Source organism: Lepisosteus oculatus, chromosome 28, assembly GCF_040954835.1.
Source record: "Lepisosteus oculatus isolate fLepOcu1 chromosome 28, fLepOcu1.hap2, whole genome shotgun sequence".
Classification (NCBI taxonomy): domain Eukaryota; kingdom Metazoa; phylum Chordata; class Actinopteri; order Semionotiformes; family Lepisosteidae; genus Lepisosteus; species Lepisosteus oculatus.
In genome coordinates this window covers 1893029-1912314 of record NC_090723.1, presented here as the reverse complement: position 1 = coordinate 1912314, position 19286 = coordinate 1893029, and the positions used below count along the sequence as shown (strand labels likewise).

Below are 19286 nucleotides of genomic sequence, written 5' to 3'. Positions count from 1 at the left end.
GTAGCACACACTTCACTGGGTACTTGAGGCATACGTGACGTAGGACACAGTCGTGTAGAAGGATTGCGGGCTTTGGGGGTAAACAAGATTTGCTCAGTCGCAAACAGGTAAATTTCGACAGATTTTAAAGGAAACTACGTGTAGAGGCTTTTCAGTATCGTTGAGAAAAGGTTTACGATGCAGAATACTCTGAGTTGTTGGCGAAACACATCTAGATGTTGCTACCAATCAGAACAGCGGCCGTGGTATGGCTCCCTGCGTTGAGTGAAATGCAACAATGCGTTCAGCGAATTCAGGTTAAGCAAATGCGTTGTATATGACCGATGCGAAACGGAAACGCATTTGCATCGTTTTTATTCCTTTAATAGAGCGTTACTTCCGTAGTCTTGTACTGTACGTGTGCAAAATCTGTTCAGTTTTCGATCGTCGTTGAATGGGAGGCGGGTACCCAGTGCGCATATATAGAGGAGCCCGGGGGAAATAACCAGTTTTAAACTTGATAGATACTGGTTGCAAAGTATAAGACACATTTAAATCTTAAATCTAAAATTGCCTGTGTGTCGATTCACCGTGTATCTAAAGTCATGTCTTGATATTTTAAATTGGTTTTGAATTTCAGGTTTTTAAAGAGCATTTTCTTTGTTTCTTCCCTAAACGTTAACCTCATCGCCACGCATTTATTTTAGTAATCGGATCTCCACACTGCTAGGATCATTTGAGTGAAGACGTGACTCCAAGGTGATTCGACGTGCGAGGGTTGCATGATGAGAAAATACGATGTTGTGTTTTTAAGTGTCGCTTGCGACGATGTAAAAAATGGCAGTTGGCATACTACGCTAGAGAAGTCGGCATGTTGCAGAAATAGAGAAAGTTGTCGATTGAACTTTGTGACCCTGTTTTTACTAGAATTAGATGACGTCGTTAAAAATCCGCACTTGAAGCTTCGTGTTGCCTTGTTAGTGCTGTTCCCGGTCCCGGGGGTCTGTAGCCTTGCTTTAATAACGTTTTGAACAAGAATCGAATTAAATTATCTGTCGAGGAATGTTTTCTGTATTTATCTACTAGTAACACTTTTCCATGCTTGCATAAATATCCCGTAACGAACTGCAAAAAAAAAATCACTTATAGATCTAGGCTTAGAAAAGATTTCCTCCTCTGTACTGCGATCTTGCAAATACAAACGAAACCCTGTAACTGGTTTAGCTTTGTATCTCATTGGGGGAAGATGATGGGTTCACAGCATGTACAGGGTAGCAGGGCTTGTGGACATAATGGGCCTTTTATTTTGCTGAGTTGTTTGCTGTAGCTGCTTCTGCTACTGTGCTGGTTCAGTAGATGTTTTGTATATGTATGTAAACTTGTAATGCAGGTCATTAAATGAGAGACACCTTGAATAAACAGACCATCCAAATAACACAACATGACAGATGTCTGTAAATGCTGCTCCCCGCCCCCGTCTCTCAAAGTGTATTTCGCATCTCGTGTTTTTGTGTTCCAGTGTCCCAGCACACGGCAGCAGCCATGAACTGGAGTAAGGGCGGGCCAGGGGGCAAGAGGGGCTTTGGCTTTGGGGGGTTCACCCTGGCCACGGGCAAGAAAGAGGAGCCCAAGCTGCCGCAGCAGTCCCATTCGGCGTTTGGTGGGGGTAGCTCCGCGGCGGGGTTTGGCAAAGGCCAGCAGCTGCCTGCCTTCTACAAGATCGGATCCAAGAGGGCCAACTTTGACGAGGAGAATGCGTAAGTGCCACTTTGCATCATTGGCCCTGGGGCCCAGCGTAGTGACTGAAGCCGCTCCAGGTGGTTTTAAAACCACATTTGCATTTTCCGGGGGAAGAGGTTCTAGGAGCTCTGTAAATGTGATGGTTGTGAAAGCGTGCATCTGGAAGACAAACTCTGCAGATTGCAGAACAGTCAGTCCAATTAAGTCGTTAGAGACTGAACTGGAATGGAGATTGGAAGCCTCTGTGTCTCTCTGGGGTGCAGAACTTGGTTTAAAATGACACGGATTTGAGCGGCTGAATGTTCAGGATATGACGAATGCTTGCATTCCCTTGGTTGTGAGCTCTCGTCATTTTTGCTTTTGATAGCATTTAACCAGCTATGAAGCCTCCAAGTCCAATTGGAAAACCCACAACAGCATTTTTTAATCCCTGCATGTGTGTGCATGTTTGTGATCGTATGTGCTTTGTAATGATATTCCCTAAATGCATTAATTTAGCATTTAGCAAAGTCGATGCAGTGAAAGCCCATTCAGTTTGCCATTTCCCTAGGGTCTAGAACTGTTGTCAAACAGCAGCAACGAGGGCACACCTGTGCACCAAATCAAAGCTGAAATGCTCAGCTTGGTCAAAGCATTAATGCATTCATTTAGAAAAGGAAATGTGTCTTGAGAAATCAAGAGCCTGAAAACATAATAAAAATGTGATTTTTATTTTTTTAATTCATACATAATCATGTAAGAAACATGTAATCTTCAGCAATGATTCTGGTCCTTTTTTTTACAGATGAGGGTTGGATTTCTATGTTTTATGTGATTGTAATGGAATGTCATCACATATTGGGGGGAGCCAAAAAATATCGTCGCTTTTCTTTTGTGCCTTATTGCTCCGTAATCCCTGATTTGCATGGACAGTATCTGTTGCTCCCACCAAACCCAAACATGTGGTCTGTTGTAGACTGACTTGGCCTAACCCGTATCATTGCATTCCAGCTACTTTGAGGATGATGAAGAGGAATCCAGCAACATGGACCTGCCCTACATCCCAGCCGAGAATTCCCCCACAAGGCAGCAGTTCCAGTCCAGAGAAGGGGGCTCGGACAGCGAGGAGGACCCTTTGGACGCCTTTATGGCCGAGGTCGAGGTGAGCACTCAAACACAGACCTCACCAGTCTACAGGGGGAGGTTGTTTAACAGGCTATGTAGCATATCACTTGGTGCAGTTTTTTTTTTGCTTATTTTCCATTCATATTAGATGATTTTGTGATTTGCATTAGATAATCTTCTGTGCAGTGTCGCTTTGTTATGATGTAGTTTCTGCACAAGGTTTCTTGTCCTTGGTAATTAAATGTTATTAGGATAATTGAATAGTGATTATTTTTAATGTTGGATTTTGAAGTCAAATCCTCTTTCTGTTTTGTGTAGTCCTTGTGCAGCAATGAGTTTGACCTGGTGCTGTGTGGTATTTAAATGTCATCATCTTTATTTTCTCAGGACCAGGCAGCCAAAGACATGAGGAAACTCGAAGAGAAAGACAAAGAAAAGAAAAGTGTAAAGTAAGTTTTTGGAAACATATTGATATTCAGCTAGACAAAGTACAGGACCATTTAATACAGTTTCTTTAAAAAGATGGTGGTCTTGAGTTTGTTTTTAATATTTAAGGGCATGGATTAGATTAACACCTGCAGTAGCAGTGCTGCTTTTGAGAGAGGTCTGTTTATCTTGTTTTTAAGGTCAATTTGTTCTTGTACTATAATTTCACTTAAACTTCTTGTCTGGAAGTTTTCTTTTTGTCGTTCATTAGTTACAGAGCTGCAGCACGCTCAGGCTGCCGATAGTAGGATGAGCCGCAAAGGGTGGTCTTACTCCATTTTAGGGGACATAAAAGCCTTACGGGACAATTTAAGATTTGCGTATATGCATATTTGCAATCTTATAGATAATTAGTGGAATGCAGTTCACGTATAACGGCTTTTTAAGTACTGTGTGAATGGACAGTTTTTGGTCTTCACTCTGAAGAGACTGCCTCCATCTTGACAGTTTCTCGGGTTAGTTGCTTGGTTATTTCCCACAGAGTTTTTTAATTGTTCTACTGTGATTTTAATGGTGTATATGTAGTAGATGTGTTCATAAAAAGGTTTATTTCCGCCAGCCATACTGTATGCATGGAGGTATCAGTTTTTGATACCTGATAGAATTTTATTAATCCATCATGTTCACTACAGTCTTTTTCGGGTTACCAGTTTACATTTCTGCAGAAGGCATGTGCCCTTTATGATGCTGATAGTCTGAGAATAATCACAGTTGCAACAACAGGAATTTCCATTGAATCACAGTTTAGACAATAGCTTTCCCTAGCAATTGTGAATTACAGACAGCATCCCTACTGCAGAGAAGCAAACAGATCTTATGTGCAGCATAAGTTTAAAAACATGTCAGGATGTGAATGATGCTGTGAAAGGTACTTCTAAAATAACAAATACCTGGAGAAGTATACAGCTGTAAGTTTTATATCTCTGCCACTTGCTCTTTAGCTTTCTTAGAACTGGAATTACCTCTACGTAGCTGAGAGAGCTGTTACTGTATGGAACATTTTGCTAAAATTGCACTGAAACCTGAACAGTGACATCCTTCCATTGACACTAACATTAAGGGGCTTGATTTTAAAACATAGGAGCTGCTGATTCTTGTATTCATTATTATTATTATTATTATTGTTATTGTTATTATTATTATTAGCAATTATAATGATTTGTATTTATAAAACACCTTTCCAAACATATATCACTAAAGAAAAAATGTACATTTATTTTATCTTGACACATTTATTTCTGCATTTAAGTGCCTGCAGCTGGTATATCCAGAATGTATCAAACTGTTGTGCAGTGGATTTCTTATTTGTGTGCCTTGATTTATTATACATACCAAGTATAATAAAAAAGTTAAAGCTTTAGAAACCATATAACTACATGTGCTGCATAACAAGATTACAAGATCACAATTTTCACTTTTTTAAGAAACATAGTGCTTTTGTTGGCAGAATGTGAATTATTTCCTGTGTCTTTGTTCCTTGTTACTTTATACACATTCTGTAGTACAATCCCTAAGCTAGAGGTAGTTAATACATCTTGCTAATTATAGAGATAAACAGAATGTAAATATTATTAATTTGTTTTTAATTGTAACATTATTGTAACTGTGCTAAAGGATAGCTAAAACCCATGATACTTATTTCTCAGGAGCAATAGATCTAATATTTATAAGGAAATATGTTTTAACATTACACAAGGTCTCTTCCAGTATTCAGCTGAATCTGAGATGGGCATTATCATTAGCAGTTAACGGGGCATTATACAAAGAAAAACAATTTCAAAGGAAAGACTGACATTATGTAAGAACAGCATTATAAAGCGTGGGATTTGTTATTATCCGTTTTAACATTCAAACATTCAGTCAAACATTTTATTTTCTATAGGTTGTTCTTGTGATTAGAACATAACTCTTACAACAGTGAAAGGGCTGCAGACTCTGAACATCTTTAACACCAGGTTCAGTTGTTTACATTAGAGATTACAAACCCGAATGGGGGCACTCTGAACCTCTGCAATTGGTACAGGGTTGACACTACTTACAAATAGCATTCATGATTTAAGAGCTGAAAGCAGATGTCAGATGTCAGATGTTTAAACATATTAAAAGCTGAAATCAATTAAGAACCTGTCCAAAAGAAAATAAACAGAGGACATGAATGAACAATGTCTGGGATTAAGAACCCCTGATGCATATCTGCATACTACCCTAAATTGAATTTGAGAATAATGTCAAATACATTATGCAAACATAAGCAAAAGGTATCTCATGAGCCCAAGTTTGAAGTCTTTGCGTTTTGCAGTGATGTGATATAGGATGGTGCATGTTCATAAAGGTTCCTCTTCCCTTGTCTAAGGGGCTCAGTGGTGGCTACTGTTTAGTTCATGAACAGGAAATCACCAGTGTCATGTGAAATGAGAATGATAACAGGGCAATAGCCCTGGAAAATGAAATGCATTGTTTAAAAGCAGTGAGACTTTCTGGTGCCACAGCAATGGGTGTGCTTGCTCAGTCGTGTGGCCTAGCAGAGGGACGTGGGATGGAGGTGGATGGCGGGCTGTCCGGTGTCTCGGGCTCCGTCATGGCCACTGGGATCAGGGACTGGGGGCGGAGCGCGAGGGTGGGAGCTCGTGGGAGGGAATGAGTGGACGGATGAGTTTGCAGGGAAGTTTGTTTCTCCGCTTGTTTTTCCAGGGGTATACGAGATGACATTGAAGAGGAAGATGATCAAGTGAGTGTGACTCCAAGTGTTTCATATCTGTTTTAAAGCTCCTGATTCTCCCATCTCTATTCAATTTCATCTCCTCTTCCATCAGCTACAGAAGAACCCTTCTTTGACAGGTTTCTTTAAGGACCTCTCCTGTTTGTTTGTTTTTTCATTTTTGATCTAGTGTTACTTTCAGGCTCCCAAGTTTTTCGTATTCAGCTAAAAAAAGGACAAAACTCGTCGATGTCAAAAGAGCTCAGTGCACTTTTCTTTTGAAAACTTTACTTTGCATGTATAAGTATGAACATCAGAAAGGGTCCATTGGCTCATTTAGCTCGTTTAGTTGCTGGTAGCTCGTTGATTATTTCCTTGGAAAACAAACGTGACTGGCAGTGTGTTACAGACCCATTATCAAATCTCTGGTATGTACACTGAGCCCACCCTCTGTCCATTACCTCAGAAGACTTACTTTCTAGTGACCAAGGTGTTATTATAGCATGTTGTTTACTAGCTCTATTTAAAATGGAAGTCAAGGTTTTGTAGCCTTTTGCAAAAAGGAAAAGGCTTAACGCCTTTTTCTTAAAGAAGGATTTAAGTATGTTTTCTTTACACCCTGCTCAGACTTGTTAATGTGTCACTTGGAAGGTTTTGATGCACATGGTGTTAAGACTTGTATGACACCACCAGGGTTAATTTCTCCTCAGTGGAAAACTAGGTAGGTGGTATAGTAAACTTTGCTCCTGGTGAGCAGATGCTTAATTTCAAGCCACAATATTTTAGATTTTTTAAAAATCATTCCAATTCAGGTCTTTTGGGACAGCTCAGATGGCTCAGCCATGTTAAAGTAATTCCGACTGTATATCTCCTCAGCAGCAAATGTTTCCAGAAGTCAGGAAACGCACTGTTTCGTACTTTGTGCTATAGCTTTTTACAGCTTTTGAATTGTATTTTATTAAAAATGGAACACTATATAAACACTGCTAGTTTATGCAATGTGTGGGTTTAAGTTGGATGCAATTGCCCTTATTATGGTGTTCTTCTAGTTTTTTAATTATGATCTAAAAACATAATTATTTTTTTTCTCCAGCTGCAACAAAAAAACATTAGTGTGTTCCTTATATGTCCTAAGGGCAAACTGCACATTTCTTTGTGTTAAATTGAATAAGCACCACTGTGTTCTGAGGAGGAGAAAATGCATTGCAATACTGTAGCGCATACAGTGAACTTCATCTTTAGAAGCCACTGTGCGCTGGTAGGTGCTCTGGCAGTAGCTCTGAGGCTACCTGTAGTAGCTTCCTGTGCTGTGACTGTGCTGTGCTCTTCACAGGAGGCGTACTTTCGGTACATGGCGGAGAACCCTACTGCGGGGGTGACCCAGGAGGACGAAGAGGACAACGTTGAATATGACAGTGACGGAAACCCCATCGCGCCCACCAAGAAGATCATCTTGCCCCTCGCCCCCATTGACCACTCAGAGGTACCTGTGGCAAAATTGCCGTCTGTGGTGGACTAGAGCCATAAAGACCATAAAAGGAACGATTGACGTAGAGTCCCACTGTTTTAACTTCTTCCTGGCTAACGCTGCAAAAAATCAAACCTTCCAAAACTTACATTCATCTGGTTAGTTTTATCATAATCTAATAAATAATTTTCACCCTTGTGTTATGGTAATTATTACAAAATGTTTCTTTGCTGTTCAGTCTCCTCTTGTCAGCATCTGAAGACTTTTGCTTCTGTTTTCCATAAGCGAGCCGTACCCTGGCTTCTGATAAAGGTTGTTAAAAATGAATTACCTACCCTATCCTCTGAAACTGATTTTCATGCAGTCATATTAGTTTAGTTAGTATTGACAGATGTTCATTATAGACATTAAGAAATAAATGTACGCCTAGATTTTCCAAAGTTTTTTAGTTCCTGGTCCTTTCTGCTTCAGATTGATTATCTACCCTTTGAGAAGAACTTCTACAATGAGCACGAGGAGCTAAGCAGCCTGACTCCCACCCAGGTGGTGGAACTGCGTCAGAAGCTCAACCTGCGAGTAAGAAACTTTTATACTAGCCTATTATTTGTGACGGACCACTTAACAGAAGTATTCTGCTTTCATGTGGCTTTTTTCTGTTGTGGAAATCTGTTCAGTCACCTCCTCATTTCTTCTAGTATGAGGGACTGTCTTTAATACATTTGTAATTGCATGCTTAGCCTTTTTAATGCAGCTATGCAGGTTTGTAAAAAAGATACTCTGGCATGGGCTTACAATCTTCCCTAGTGAAAATATTTAATGAGAGTAAAAAGAGAATTTTTAGTAATTGCCAGACCTGTATTTGGAGTATGGAGACTGTAACGATGTGTGTGCTTTGACAGGTGTCTGGCGCAGCCCCTCCCAAGCCCTGTACCAGCTTTGCCCATTTTGTGTTTGATGAGCAGCTGATGCACCAGATCCGCAAGTCCGAGTACACCCAGCCCACGCCCATCCAGTGTCAGGTAACTGGCTGTGTGGGTGAACAGCAGCATGTGAACCAGCAGACCCGTTATTGTGTCAGCTTGGCCTGTGGCCTCAGAGCAGTTTGGTGTTTTGAGGAACAAGTGAATCATAAACACATTTTAGCATCATTTCATTAAAAAAATCTTATTCTGCATGTTCCTGAAATAGTCTAAGCACAGGTTTTTTTTTGGGGGGGGTGTCAAATTAATGTGGAAGTGCAGAATCAGTTTATTCACACCAGCAGTGTTTTCAGACCAGGCAGTTCAACAGATGTTCTTTCCACATGTGGAAAATGTTGGCTAGAAAAGTATGTTATAGGCAGTTTTAGAACGATTCCGTTAACCTTGACAAGATTGCTTTTGTTTTCTGACTTGCATTGGCAATGTTTTTACAGGAAATAGAAAAATGAGCAAATGTTCCCCAATGTGTAACCCTGGTCACTGGAGGCATATCGCATTTATTATGTGATAAATTCATCCAGTTTGTCTGTTTTTTCAAGATCGAGTTCTTTGCTATCCTCGTCTGCTTTAGTTCAACTGATATAGTTCTGTCATTGCTTTGTAAGTAAAAAAAAAAAGGGTTAGAGTGTTTTACATGTGGTGTTTTTTTCACATGCTAATGTGAGAGTTTCTAGGAATTATTTTTTTTTGTTGAAAAATGGTAAAATAGGAAGGCATTAAAACAACAGACAGGTGCTGATGCTGGTGTTTGATGCGCAGGGGGTTCCTATAGCACTGAGTGGCAGAGATATGATTGGCATCGCCAAGACCGGCAGTGGGAAGACGGCCGCCTTCATCTGGCCGATGCTGGTTCACATTATGGACCAGAAGGAGCTGGAGCCTGGGGACGGGCCCATCGCCATCATCGTGTGTCCCACCAGGGAGCTGTGCCAGCAGGTGAGAGAGAGGGAGAGAGGGAAGGGGACCAGTGGACCAGTGGCTTCTGAACGCATGAAAAGTGAAGGTTGGCGTTTTCCTTGAGAGTGTGGTTCATGCTGCCCGGCCACGCGCCTGAAGCCGATACCTTGGCTCCTTCAAGCAACTGCTGAGGGAGATCCTCAGATCAATTCGCTTCTGAATCGGCCAGGAGAGGCCGGCCTGCTGTCATTCGTAACCTTAATGTTGTGCCATTTAACTTAAACGCCGTTTAACTTTCTTTTAGAAGTTACTTTATGGCTTTTGCTCCAACATGAACTCTTGGTCAGCTGCAGTCATGGTTGTTTCATAATGTCTAAAGCTGAAGTTGATTGTTCCGTTGTTACAATTGTTCGAAATTATGTCTGCAACAGTACTGGAACTTAAGTACTTAAATCAAATGCAGGCATTGATTTGTCAAAACCATGTTTTAGAGCTGGAGCACTTCATTGAAGTAATATTGAAACAGTTTTTCTACCCCTCTTCACTTATTGTCTCAACACTGTTTACTGACCAATCAAAATTATTTTCTTATCAGAAACCTTATGAGCCTCATATTACTGGAGTTATTTAATATGTAGTGATTTCTGTGATTTTATATTAACATTCTTGCATCTCTGCTACATTTTCATTGTCAAACAAAATCCCAGAATTACAAGACTAAAAGCTAAAAGTGTAATTTGTTATAAGGTTTAGCTGGAAAGTATAAGTTTCTTGTCATTAAATTTGTCGATTAAAAAAACATTTTTATGGTGGTCCCCTCCAGTACAAAGTTGAGCTTTGTGATTCTGATGTCATTTATTTTTCAGCACAAAATAACCAGTTAAGTGGAATTTTGAAAACATCTCACTTTTATAGAAATGTTTGCTCTCACACATTTTTTATCCGTGATACAAAGTAAATACTGTGTCACCTGTAATTTGCTGCACATCCTTCTCAATAAACCTCAAGCCAGCATCAACTACGACATGGAGTACTTTGTAAATAAAAAGTTCTAGCTGGTGGCCTTCCTATTTGACATTTAACTAGTTTTAGTTTAGACTTAAGAAACTAATTCAAAAGGGGTATTGGAAGGTCATATGTATTATGTTCAGGAACAGTGCATTTTGGAGCAATTTGAGGTTTCTCAACCTTTGTAAAACCATCCGTATCTTCCAGATCCATGCCGAGTGTAAGCGCTTTGGAAAGGCCTACAACCTGCGCTCAGTGGCAGTGTATGGTGGAGGCAGCATGTGGGAGCAAGCCAAGGCTCTGCAAGAGGGGGCTGAGATTGTGGTGTGCACTCCGGTAAGAGACTAGACTCCACAACTTGAGGACAAATTACAGTGCTTACTAATTTGCCAGTACTAGTCATTTTTTCCCCAGAACTGTCTTGTCTAAATTGGTTAATTATAAAGGTGAAACTTCAGGATGAGTTTCATGTTGGTGGGAGTTCGTCACTTGATGAACACGAATGCTTGAATATTTTGATCATACATGAATGAATGACCACAGTGACTGTCCTTCATTTACTATTGATCATCATACTTCAGAGACAACATTGATTGCATTGGAAAGGACTTAAATAGTTTTTGCGTGCAGCAGAGTTTATTGACAAACCTTTTGCCTAACTGTTTTTAATGTTTGCGTCTTTTAAAGGGTCGTCTAATTGACCATGTGAAAAAGAAAGCCACATCACTGCAGAGAGTCACATATCTGGTCTTTGATGAGGCAGATCGTATGTTTGATATGGGATTTGGTAAGTAAATAACACAGAAATTTGTCATAGTAATTAGTAGCATTTGTTGAGTATAGCAATTTTATTTTCTTCCTGTGTAGCTTTAGTAATTTAGTAATTTTATTATGGTGTACGTGCCACTTTGTCTGTCGCTTTAGGTCAGATGTTTAACAGAAGATTTGAAAATTAAACACCAAATTTACTGCTCACTCTCAAAGACCTTGTTAGTCTAAGTGTGTTGAAAGGTTTGATCTTGATGTAGAGATTTTGAAACATGTGAAATATACATAGAATACTGAAAGCTGAGGTTCATTGCTTCAAATGAAGTATTGTAATAACAAAACATTCTGCAGTTCTTCGGAATATGGTCTTCTCATGTAAACCAGATATAAAGCACTAATGACTATGGACATTTCTAACAATTTGTATTGTGTTTGGCAGAATACCAAGTCAGATCTGTTGCTGGTCACGTCCGTCCAGACAGGCAGAGTAAGTCTTGAAAGTCATTTTGATTTCAGAGGAGAAAATTTGATGTCATTCAGTCTCACCCTTGCCATTCACCACAAGACTTGATGGGATGTGGTTTTGAGATTACATCTGTAATACATGCTTGGTGATTACATTTGAGCACAAAACGTCTATGGTGATAAATCTTTCATTTTCTTCTGAAATATTAATTATCATCAGAGTACCAAAAATGTTTTGCTTTCCAAAAAATGTAAAGCTTTAAGCATACCGGTGTTTTTTTCCCCAAAAGTGGTTCTGCTTTTTTAAACATCCATGTAGGTCGGTCACCTCCAGAATCTTGATCACTGTATGAGAAGGCTATTAGTTACACAGGTGGAAAAGCAAATGGTTTTCCTTTTCCTAATACCGGGAGATCTCTTTCCCAGCTCTTTTGTTCAGTGCAACATTCCGGAAGAAGATCGAGAAACTTGCTCGAGATATCCTGGTTGACCCCATCCGTGTTGTGCAAGGCGACATCGGAGAGGTAAAGAATTTGTCAACTGTTTACTATGGACTTGTTTTAATCAGGAAATTTTCGGTTAACCTAGGGCGGTAGGCCAGAACTCCTGGTTCTGGACAAAGTCCGGTAGGTTTTATGGGTTTTAGAAAGTCTCATCTCAGTGGCCTTTTTCTCCTGCCTTCCTGACCAAGTTGTATTGTTGTGCAGGCCAATGAGGACATTACCCAGCTGGTGGAGGTGCTGCCCAGCGGTCTGGAGAAGTGGGGGTGGCTGACCCGCCGGTTGGTGGAGTTCACCTCTTCCGGCTCCGTACTTATCTTTGTCACCAAGAAAGCCAATTCTGATGAGCTGGCCACCAACCTCGACCAAGAGGGCTACAAGATCGGCCTGCTGCACGGAGATATGGACCAGAGCGAGAGGAACAAGGTCATCGCGGACTTCAAGAAGAAGAGCTTGCCAGTTCTGGTGGCCACTGATGTGGCTGGTAAGGGCTCATTTATTCCTTTGAGGGTGGATTCCCAAGGGGCGTGACTGGTAAAGGTTTCCATGTGGATGGGCCTGTGCCCCAGTGTTCCCTGCTGTAGACAATGGGTATGTAATTAGCAGTGTGCATTCCGCAGCAGTTAATTTGTTTAGCGCTGCTGCTGTTTGAGCAGACTCAAAGTGAAGGTAGGTCCATCACAGCTGTAATCCCTGTACCCATCAGGGCACCCGTGAGCCATTTAACTGTTGCAAGCGTGAGCTATATCAATCCTCGTACATTAAGCTGATGTTTCTCCCATGCATGGATAATAGTTGGAGTGGTAGTGTCTCGTTTATCCTTGAATGAGAATCTAAAATTAGAGGGTCATAATAAAATATAATTATTCATCTCAAATTCAAAAGACATGGGGGAGTTAATGATTAATTAAAAGGAAGTTTTCCCCAAACGGCAGAGGGCCATCAAAGGTCTAGTGGGGTGATTCAGGCAGAGCTCTCCTGGTCCTCAGCGTTCCCTGCAGCTTTTCAGGCATACAGAGGACAGACCCCTCATCCAGGCACTGCCGAAACACTGGTACGAGACTGTGCAGCCTGTGACCTGTTAAAGAACGTGTGACTGTTAAGTTGGGGAGTCAGAGAAGTCGGTGAACTCTTCCTGATTTTCCCCAGTGCCATCTCATAACTGCAGGTCAGGATGTGAGAAGAAAAACCGAAATTGTCTGTTTCCAAAGAGGGGAGTTACGGCATAGCTTCCCAAGACGGCGAGAGGATGGTTGTTTAAAATGAACCCATCTCACTGTGCTTTCCCAGCTCGTGGTCTGGACATCCCGTCTATAAAGACCGTGGTGAATTACGATGTGGCTCGGGACATCGACACGCACACTCACCGCATCGGCCGTACGGGCCGAGCTGGGGAGAAGGGCGTGGCCTACACCCTGCTCACCACCAAGGACGTGAACTTCGCTGGGGATCTGGTGCGCAACCTGGAGGGAGCTAACCAACACGTCTCGAAGGAACTCATGGACTTGGCTATGCAGGTAACGTGGCCTGGCTTCTCTCCTCATCTATCGGGAGGTAATCTGTTGCCAACTGTTTTATCACGTCTGTCTATCCCAGTCTGACGTGTCCCTGTATCAGTACGTCTCTTTCAGTTTCTATTTCAGAAAATCCTGACAAATGTGTATATAGAAATACCAGCCAAATAAGTAATGGACGAAAATGTATGTAAAACTGCCCCGGTATGGTGACGGGGACACTATATTAAGACTATAATAATAGATAATTATTATAAAACTTGAAAATATTCAGAATAAAATAGTTGATGTGTGTTTAGGTGAGCAGCATTGAGCTACAGTTAAGTAACGTCTTAGCTTAGCAGAATCTGCTGTGTTTTTGCCTTTTAACAAGAGCATGTGTCTGCCTACAGAACCCCTGGTTCAGGAAGTCTCGGTTTAAAGGAGGGAAAGGCAAGAAGCTGAACATCGGCGGTGGAGGGCTGGGATACCGGGAGCGGCCTGGGCTCGGAGCAGACACATCAGTGAGTCCCTTCACTCAGCCACTCATGGAGGTTCAGGTGAAGTGAGCCCAGTGGCTTGCGATATTGCAGGGAGTAGTAGTCCAGCTAGTCTAAAGGCTATTAACTTGATCCTCTTTCCAGTGTGTGACTTTGTTGAACTCTTATAATCAAAGACTTACCTACTCCATATCGCACTCTTATGATCACAAGCAAGTGAACACACAACAAAATGCGAGCTGGACTGCGTCTCATGAGTGTCCAGCCTGAGGTTCAAGGCACTACATTCTGATCTCAATACAATTGGATACTGAAGTGTAGCTTTTTAACTGTTGATTGTTCCTTAATGCTTTATGCTTTTTATAAATATACACGACTAGTTTGTGATTTAGGTCTTGAGGTATGTTTATGTAAAACTATCTGGGCTGACACAATTAGAGTTGTCCAGTTTTGCAAATCCCAAAATAAGTGCATCCAAAGTTCTACTGTTGGACCACATGGTGGCGCATTTCAACTAGAAAAGAAAGAGATTTGTCCAGTGAAATAGTTTGTTTTTTAAATAAAATACCTTACTAAATGTAAGGGGACAGCCAAGTGTTTTAATAATTATGGACAATAGCTCCACTGGAGTTGCATAAAGCCACTCCTAGAATGTAATGTGTTGGTTTGACATTGTAAAATTGCTTTTTAACTGAATAGACCTTAAAAAACAGAAGAGTGTCTGGTTGCTACTTTTCTGTAGTGGATGGAGTGGGTGCCCTATATAAAGATTTTTCAGATCTTTGTGGTGAAGAGCATTGTGCACATGTAAAGAATTACTCGTATAGCAGTCTAACTTTGAAACTTGGGTGCTGCCATCTTGTAACATCCGTATATATAAAATACCAAAATTGTAAAATGAGGCTCAGTCAAAAGTCAACCTTTCTGCCTTGATTATTTAGTCCTCTTTCAATGTGCAGTGTCAACAGTTTCTTTGGCTGTTTTGACAATCAAACACATCTGTTAACATACTGTGCTACATATACTAGTCATCTGTCTTTACCTTTAAGTACTGGTTGTATTTTGTTTCTCTGTATGGGGGTAATATCATTTGTGTAGTGTTATGTACAGTATGTATTCCTCAAACCTTCACTGTGGTCAGATCTACATCAGAACAGCTGATGTATAATTCCTTTTTTGACAGTGAGCACAATACATTAAGGATTAAAGAAGATTGAGAGATCTGTAAAGGGGAAAGCTTATAGTGCAGGACATTGTCAAACAGTAAACTTTTAAAAAAGATTTGTGGGGTTTGTTGTGATAGTTAAATGATCCAAAATGTAAACTATTAGTCCAATTTAAGGCCTTAACAGTATGCGTTGCATCAGGCACTTACAGTATATCATTTCCATGCAATTTTCAAGGTCTTTATATTTATTATAACACTAGACACCAGATACTTCAGGTAGAATTTGTGACAAGATAACAACAAGATAAGGCAATTATGTGTTTTTCTATCGATTTTATGTACATTTATTAATTCTGATATGAATGCCAAATGAGTTTTCTAACAAGCTTCCCTGCCTCCAGGATGAAACTTTCAGCATGGAAACTAGGCATGCATCCTCTGGGGAGACCAGTACATAATGTTTTTCTGTAGGTACTGCACCAAAAATAAATTCTGAAGGAGGCTTCAGCAAATATCTCACTGGTGATAGTGTTAATGAAACGCGCACTTTTACGTCGGTCTCCAGACCTGTCGAGAGAATAGAATATTGTTAAAAGAGGTGGAGGACATACTTTTTTTTTGTATTCTTCTGCAGGACCGCAGCGGCGGTGCTGTGATGTGTAATTATGAGGCCTACAAACCTTCCTCAGGTGCCATGGGAGACAGGATGTCAGCAATGAAAGCAGCCTTCCAGGTAACAGCAGAAGCCCTATTCCATCATGATCAGAGAATTAAAAGAAATACAGAACAGGGGGGCTTCAGCAGATGATACATTTTTAGATGCATTGTCATGTGCACTGCATTTCACACCCAAGACATTTATATGCATGCCAGGAGTTTTTGTACCTGTTGCCCTGTCTTATTGAGGTCCTTTTCTTATAGGCTCAGTACAAGAACCATTTTGTTGCGGCATCTGGCTTTCCTCCCAAGCTGAGTAACTCTACAAGCAGCACTTCGGGTTGGACCAGCGCTGGCAGCTTGAGCTCGGTGCCCACGGGCAACGCCCAGGCCTCAAGCAGTCAGGAGGAGCTGAAGATGGTGCCTCCTTCAGGGATGGGGTCACCCCCAACACTGAGTATGGGGACCAAGATGCCAGGGTTTTCCAGTGCCGGGGCTCTCAGTTCCGTCTCTGATAGCTATGCCAATGTGCCGCAGGGCTACCCAACTCCCTCCCCTCCCTCACCACGAGAGGGATCCAAAGACCGGTATGGGGACAGCAGGGGGCGCTACGGGGACAGCCACTACCGGCATTCTGATCGAGAACGGCACTCCGACCGGGATCGCTATGCAGACAGGGAAAGGCACTCCGACCGGGACCGCTATGGGGGAGACCGGGACCGTTATGGAGGAGACCGGGACCGCTATGCCGGTAGTGGGCGCCACGCAGACAGCCGGAACGGAGAGGCCGGAAGGAGGGACAGGGAGGGTCGAGGGGATAGGGGGGAGAGGGGTGGGGAGAGGGCAGGTGAGTGGAGAGGAGAGAGGGAAGGTGAAGGCAGGGGGGAGAGGGCTGGAGAGTGGAGAGGAGAGAGGGAAGGTGAAGGCAGGATGGAGAGGGCTGGAGAGTGGAGAGCAGAGAGGGAAGGAGAAGGCAGGATGGAGAGGGCCAGTGAGTGGAGAGCAGAGAGGGAAGGAGAAGGCAGGATGGAGAGGGCCAGTGAGTGGAGAGCAGAGAGGGAAGGAGAAGGCAGGATGGAGAGGGCCAGTGAGTGGAGAGCAGAGAGGGAAGGAGAAGGCAGGGGGGAGAGGGCTGGAGAGTGGAGAGGAGAGAGGGAAGGAGAAGGCAGGGGGGAGAGGGTGGAGGACAGCTTTGCTGTGCCTGATCCTCCCAAGCGCAAGAAGAGCAGGTGGGACAATTAAACTAGCTCCAGACTCACTGGTGTTGGGTGGGGGTCGGCACTCATAGATGAAACAGACCAATCTGGCCATTCATTAGGGATAATAACCTAATAAACACATTTACATAGAAGGAAAGGTATATGAGACTTATTTTTTCCATAGATGAGATGTAGGCTACATCTGAAAGAGTACCTTGGAATGAACAGAATCTCATAAGACTCTTATAAGGATATGCATCATAGTTAATATGGCTGTTACATTCTGCAAATGATATTCTGCAGGAAGGAAAGAGTTGGTTGAAGCCTATCTGCTCAGAGCCTTGATGTAATTCCAGTTCAGTGGATCTGATGCAAACTGGACTGTACCCATGCAAGTCTACCCTCCTGATTGTCCATCCCAGGGTGGAAACTATGAATGAATGCTGAGGGTCAATTTTCCAACCTTGGAAGAAGGTGGGGTGGAGTCTCCAAGACCATCATGACCCTAATGAAGAGGCCGGACAGTGTGTGTGTTCGTCAAAAATGAGTGTCACTGCGTGAAATCAAAAGCTTTTTCTTTTTTTTAAAGTATTTTGTGTGGATCTGTTATAATGTGAATAGTTCAGTAATCGCATCTAAGTGCTATGTTAACAAAAGCTTTGTTGAAATTTTAACAAGTGCCAGATGGTACTTTTTAGGGTTAATCTGCCATCTTATTTTGGCACATTGGATCCCTAGTCTTTTCTGAAAACTTCTTTCTTCAGTGTTTTTTTTCTTTGCAAGGAGTGAAGGTTTGTAAGAGTTCTAGTAGAATTGTGAGGGTTTTGACAACTTTTGTTTTTAACTTCCCCTTTGAGATTTCGGTTCTTAATTTGCCGCTGAAATACAATTTCTTTCCATGACCACTTTGATGCAAAACTCAAGTTGTCTTAGGTGTATGAGTAGCAGCCACGGCTAATCTGACAAGGCCATTGGACATTAATGCCTGTATATTATATATACAAGTAAAAGAAATAGACCTTTTCTAAATTAGTTGGGTTGGAGGCTACAATGATATAGATTTGGAATACAGCGATTCTGCTCCAATTGAACAATTTCAGGTTTGAACAAGAAACTCCTTGATTTTTGGGAAAACCCTTTAGCACAGCAAACCTTTTGCAGGTACTCCAGTACATGATAGTTTTTTTACAGAGGTCAGGGACTTAGGGAATTGGCTGTTACCAGGATCATGCACAGTGCAGTATGGAATGTGATTATCAAATAGCTGTGCTGTCGGGATCTGCTCCCTGTGCAAATGGACTGTCAGGGGCTGTCAGTCAGTTCAGGATTTCTCAGTCCCCACGTGTCTGCAGGTTTTTAATATAGATGAACTATTAATAACATATCACATCATAAAACAGAAAACCCTGTATGATACCTGCAAAGGGATACACTTTGAACTCTGGTAAAGAATAGTTGTTGGTTAGCAGGTTTAAATAAACATGAATGGTGCAGTACAGAAGTAAAGTGTACATCCAAGCCTTGAGGAAGGATAATGAAACATTTAGGTTTATTTTTTTAACTTCTTTACAGTGATGAATTCTGATCTGTCCTGGAATCTCATGGAAAGTTACATCATGTACTAAACCGGATAGAAGTCAGAGGTTTCTGCACTCCTGTGTTTTTTTCCTGTATTAAGTATCTTTTCAATATGTACATATTTAAAGTAGTATTAATTTACTGCTCCTGCATACTGTCAGTTCTGATGATTTTATTTTCCAATAAAGTCATGTTTGTTTTGATGTGCATTATTTTTATTTGAGCATTTGCTGTACCCTGACAAAGGTGTAAGCAGCTGGTATAGTCAAAAGCATACGTCTGCTTCATCCTTGAGTAATCGGCTTGTGCTTTAACCTTACTTCTGATGTTGTGTTGTAGTGAATTGGTAACATAGACGAACAAAATAAAAATTAATCCTATTGCTTTGGCCATCATTTTAAGATGTAGTTTCACAGATACGTTTTTGTCATACTAACAAGGAGTGCCCTTGTATATTTAAAAAATCAATAAAACAAATGGACTCCTTTACTATTGGAGCTCTAGGAGACGGAGCAGTACTGAAATAGTCTGCCAATCACTGGCACAGAGTGCATGACCAATTGCTCTTGAGAGAGAGGGAGCTTCTCTCGAGGGTGTC

General features: G+C 41.5%; 1 protein-coding gene across 3 annotated transcripts; it reads left to right on the top strand.

The window, feature by feature from the left end:
- Nucleotides 1–22: 22 nt before the first annotated feature.
- ddx42 (DEAD (Asp-Glu-Ala-Asp) box helicase 42) lies at nt 23–18891 on the top strand. 3 transcript variants are annotated; one of them, XM_069185593.1, is made up of 19 exons: nt 60–107; nt 687–738; nt 1499–1736; nt 2710–2860; nt 3211–3272; nt 6001–6037; nt 7341–7490; nt 7947–8051; nt 8375–8494; nt 9215–9391; nt 10568–10696; nt 11048–11147; nt 11568–11615; nt 12020–12117; nt 12301–12577; nt 13384–13610; nt 14000–14110; nt 15889–15987; nt 16176–18891. In XM_069185593.1, exons 3-19 carry the CDS (start codon nt 1522–1524, stop codon nt 17151–17153), a joined length of 3084 nt encoding a protein of 1027 aa, XP_069041694.1. In that variant the 5' UTR covers nt 60–107; nt 687–738; nt 1499–1521; the 3' UTR covers nt 17154–18891. The 3 variants fall into 3 exon arrangements, with proteins under 3 accessions (XP_069041693.1, XP_069041694.1, XP_069041696.1); XM_069185592.1 differs by lacking the exon at nt 687–738 and having other exon boundaries at nt 23–107; XM_069185595.1 differs by lacking the exons at nt 60–107; nt 687–738 and adding an exon at nt 146–245.
- Nucleotides 18892–19286: the final 395 nt, after the last annotated feature.

Bases quoted from the DNA above. Each gene is read 5' to 3' on its own strand.
- ddx42 (XM_069185592.1), top strand. From the start codon at position 1,522: ATGAACTGGAGTAAGGGCGGGCCAGGGGGCAAGAGGGGCTTTGGCTTT. The intron at 2,861-3,210 runs GTGAGCACTCAA...TTATTTTCTCAG, and splicing joins CCTTTATGGCCGAGGTCGAG to GACCAGGCAGCCAAAGACAT. The intron at 14,111-15,888 runs GTGAGTCCCTTC...ATTCTTCTGCAG, and splicing joins GGCTCGGAGCAGACACATCA to GACCGCAGCGGCGGTGCTGT.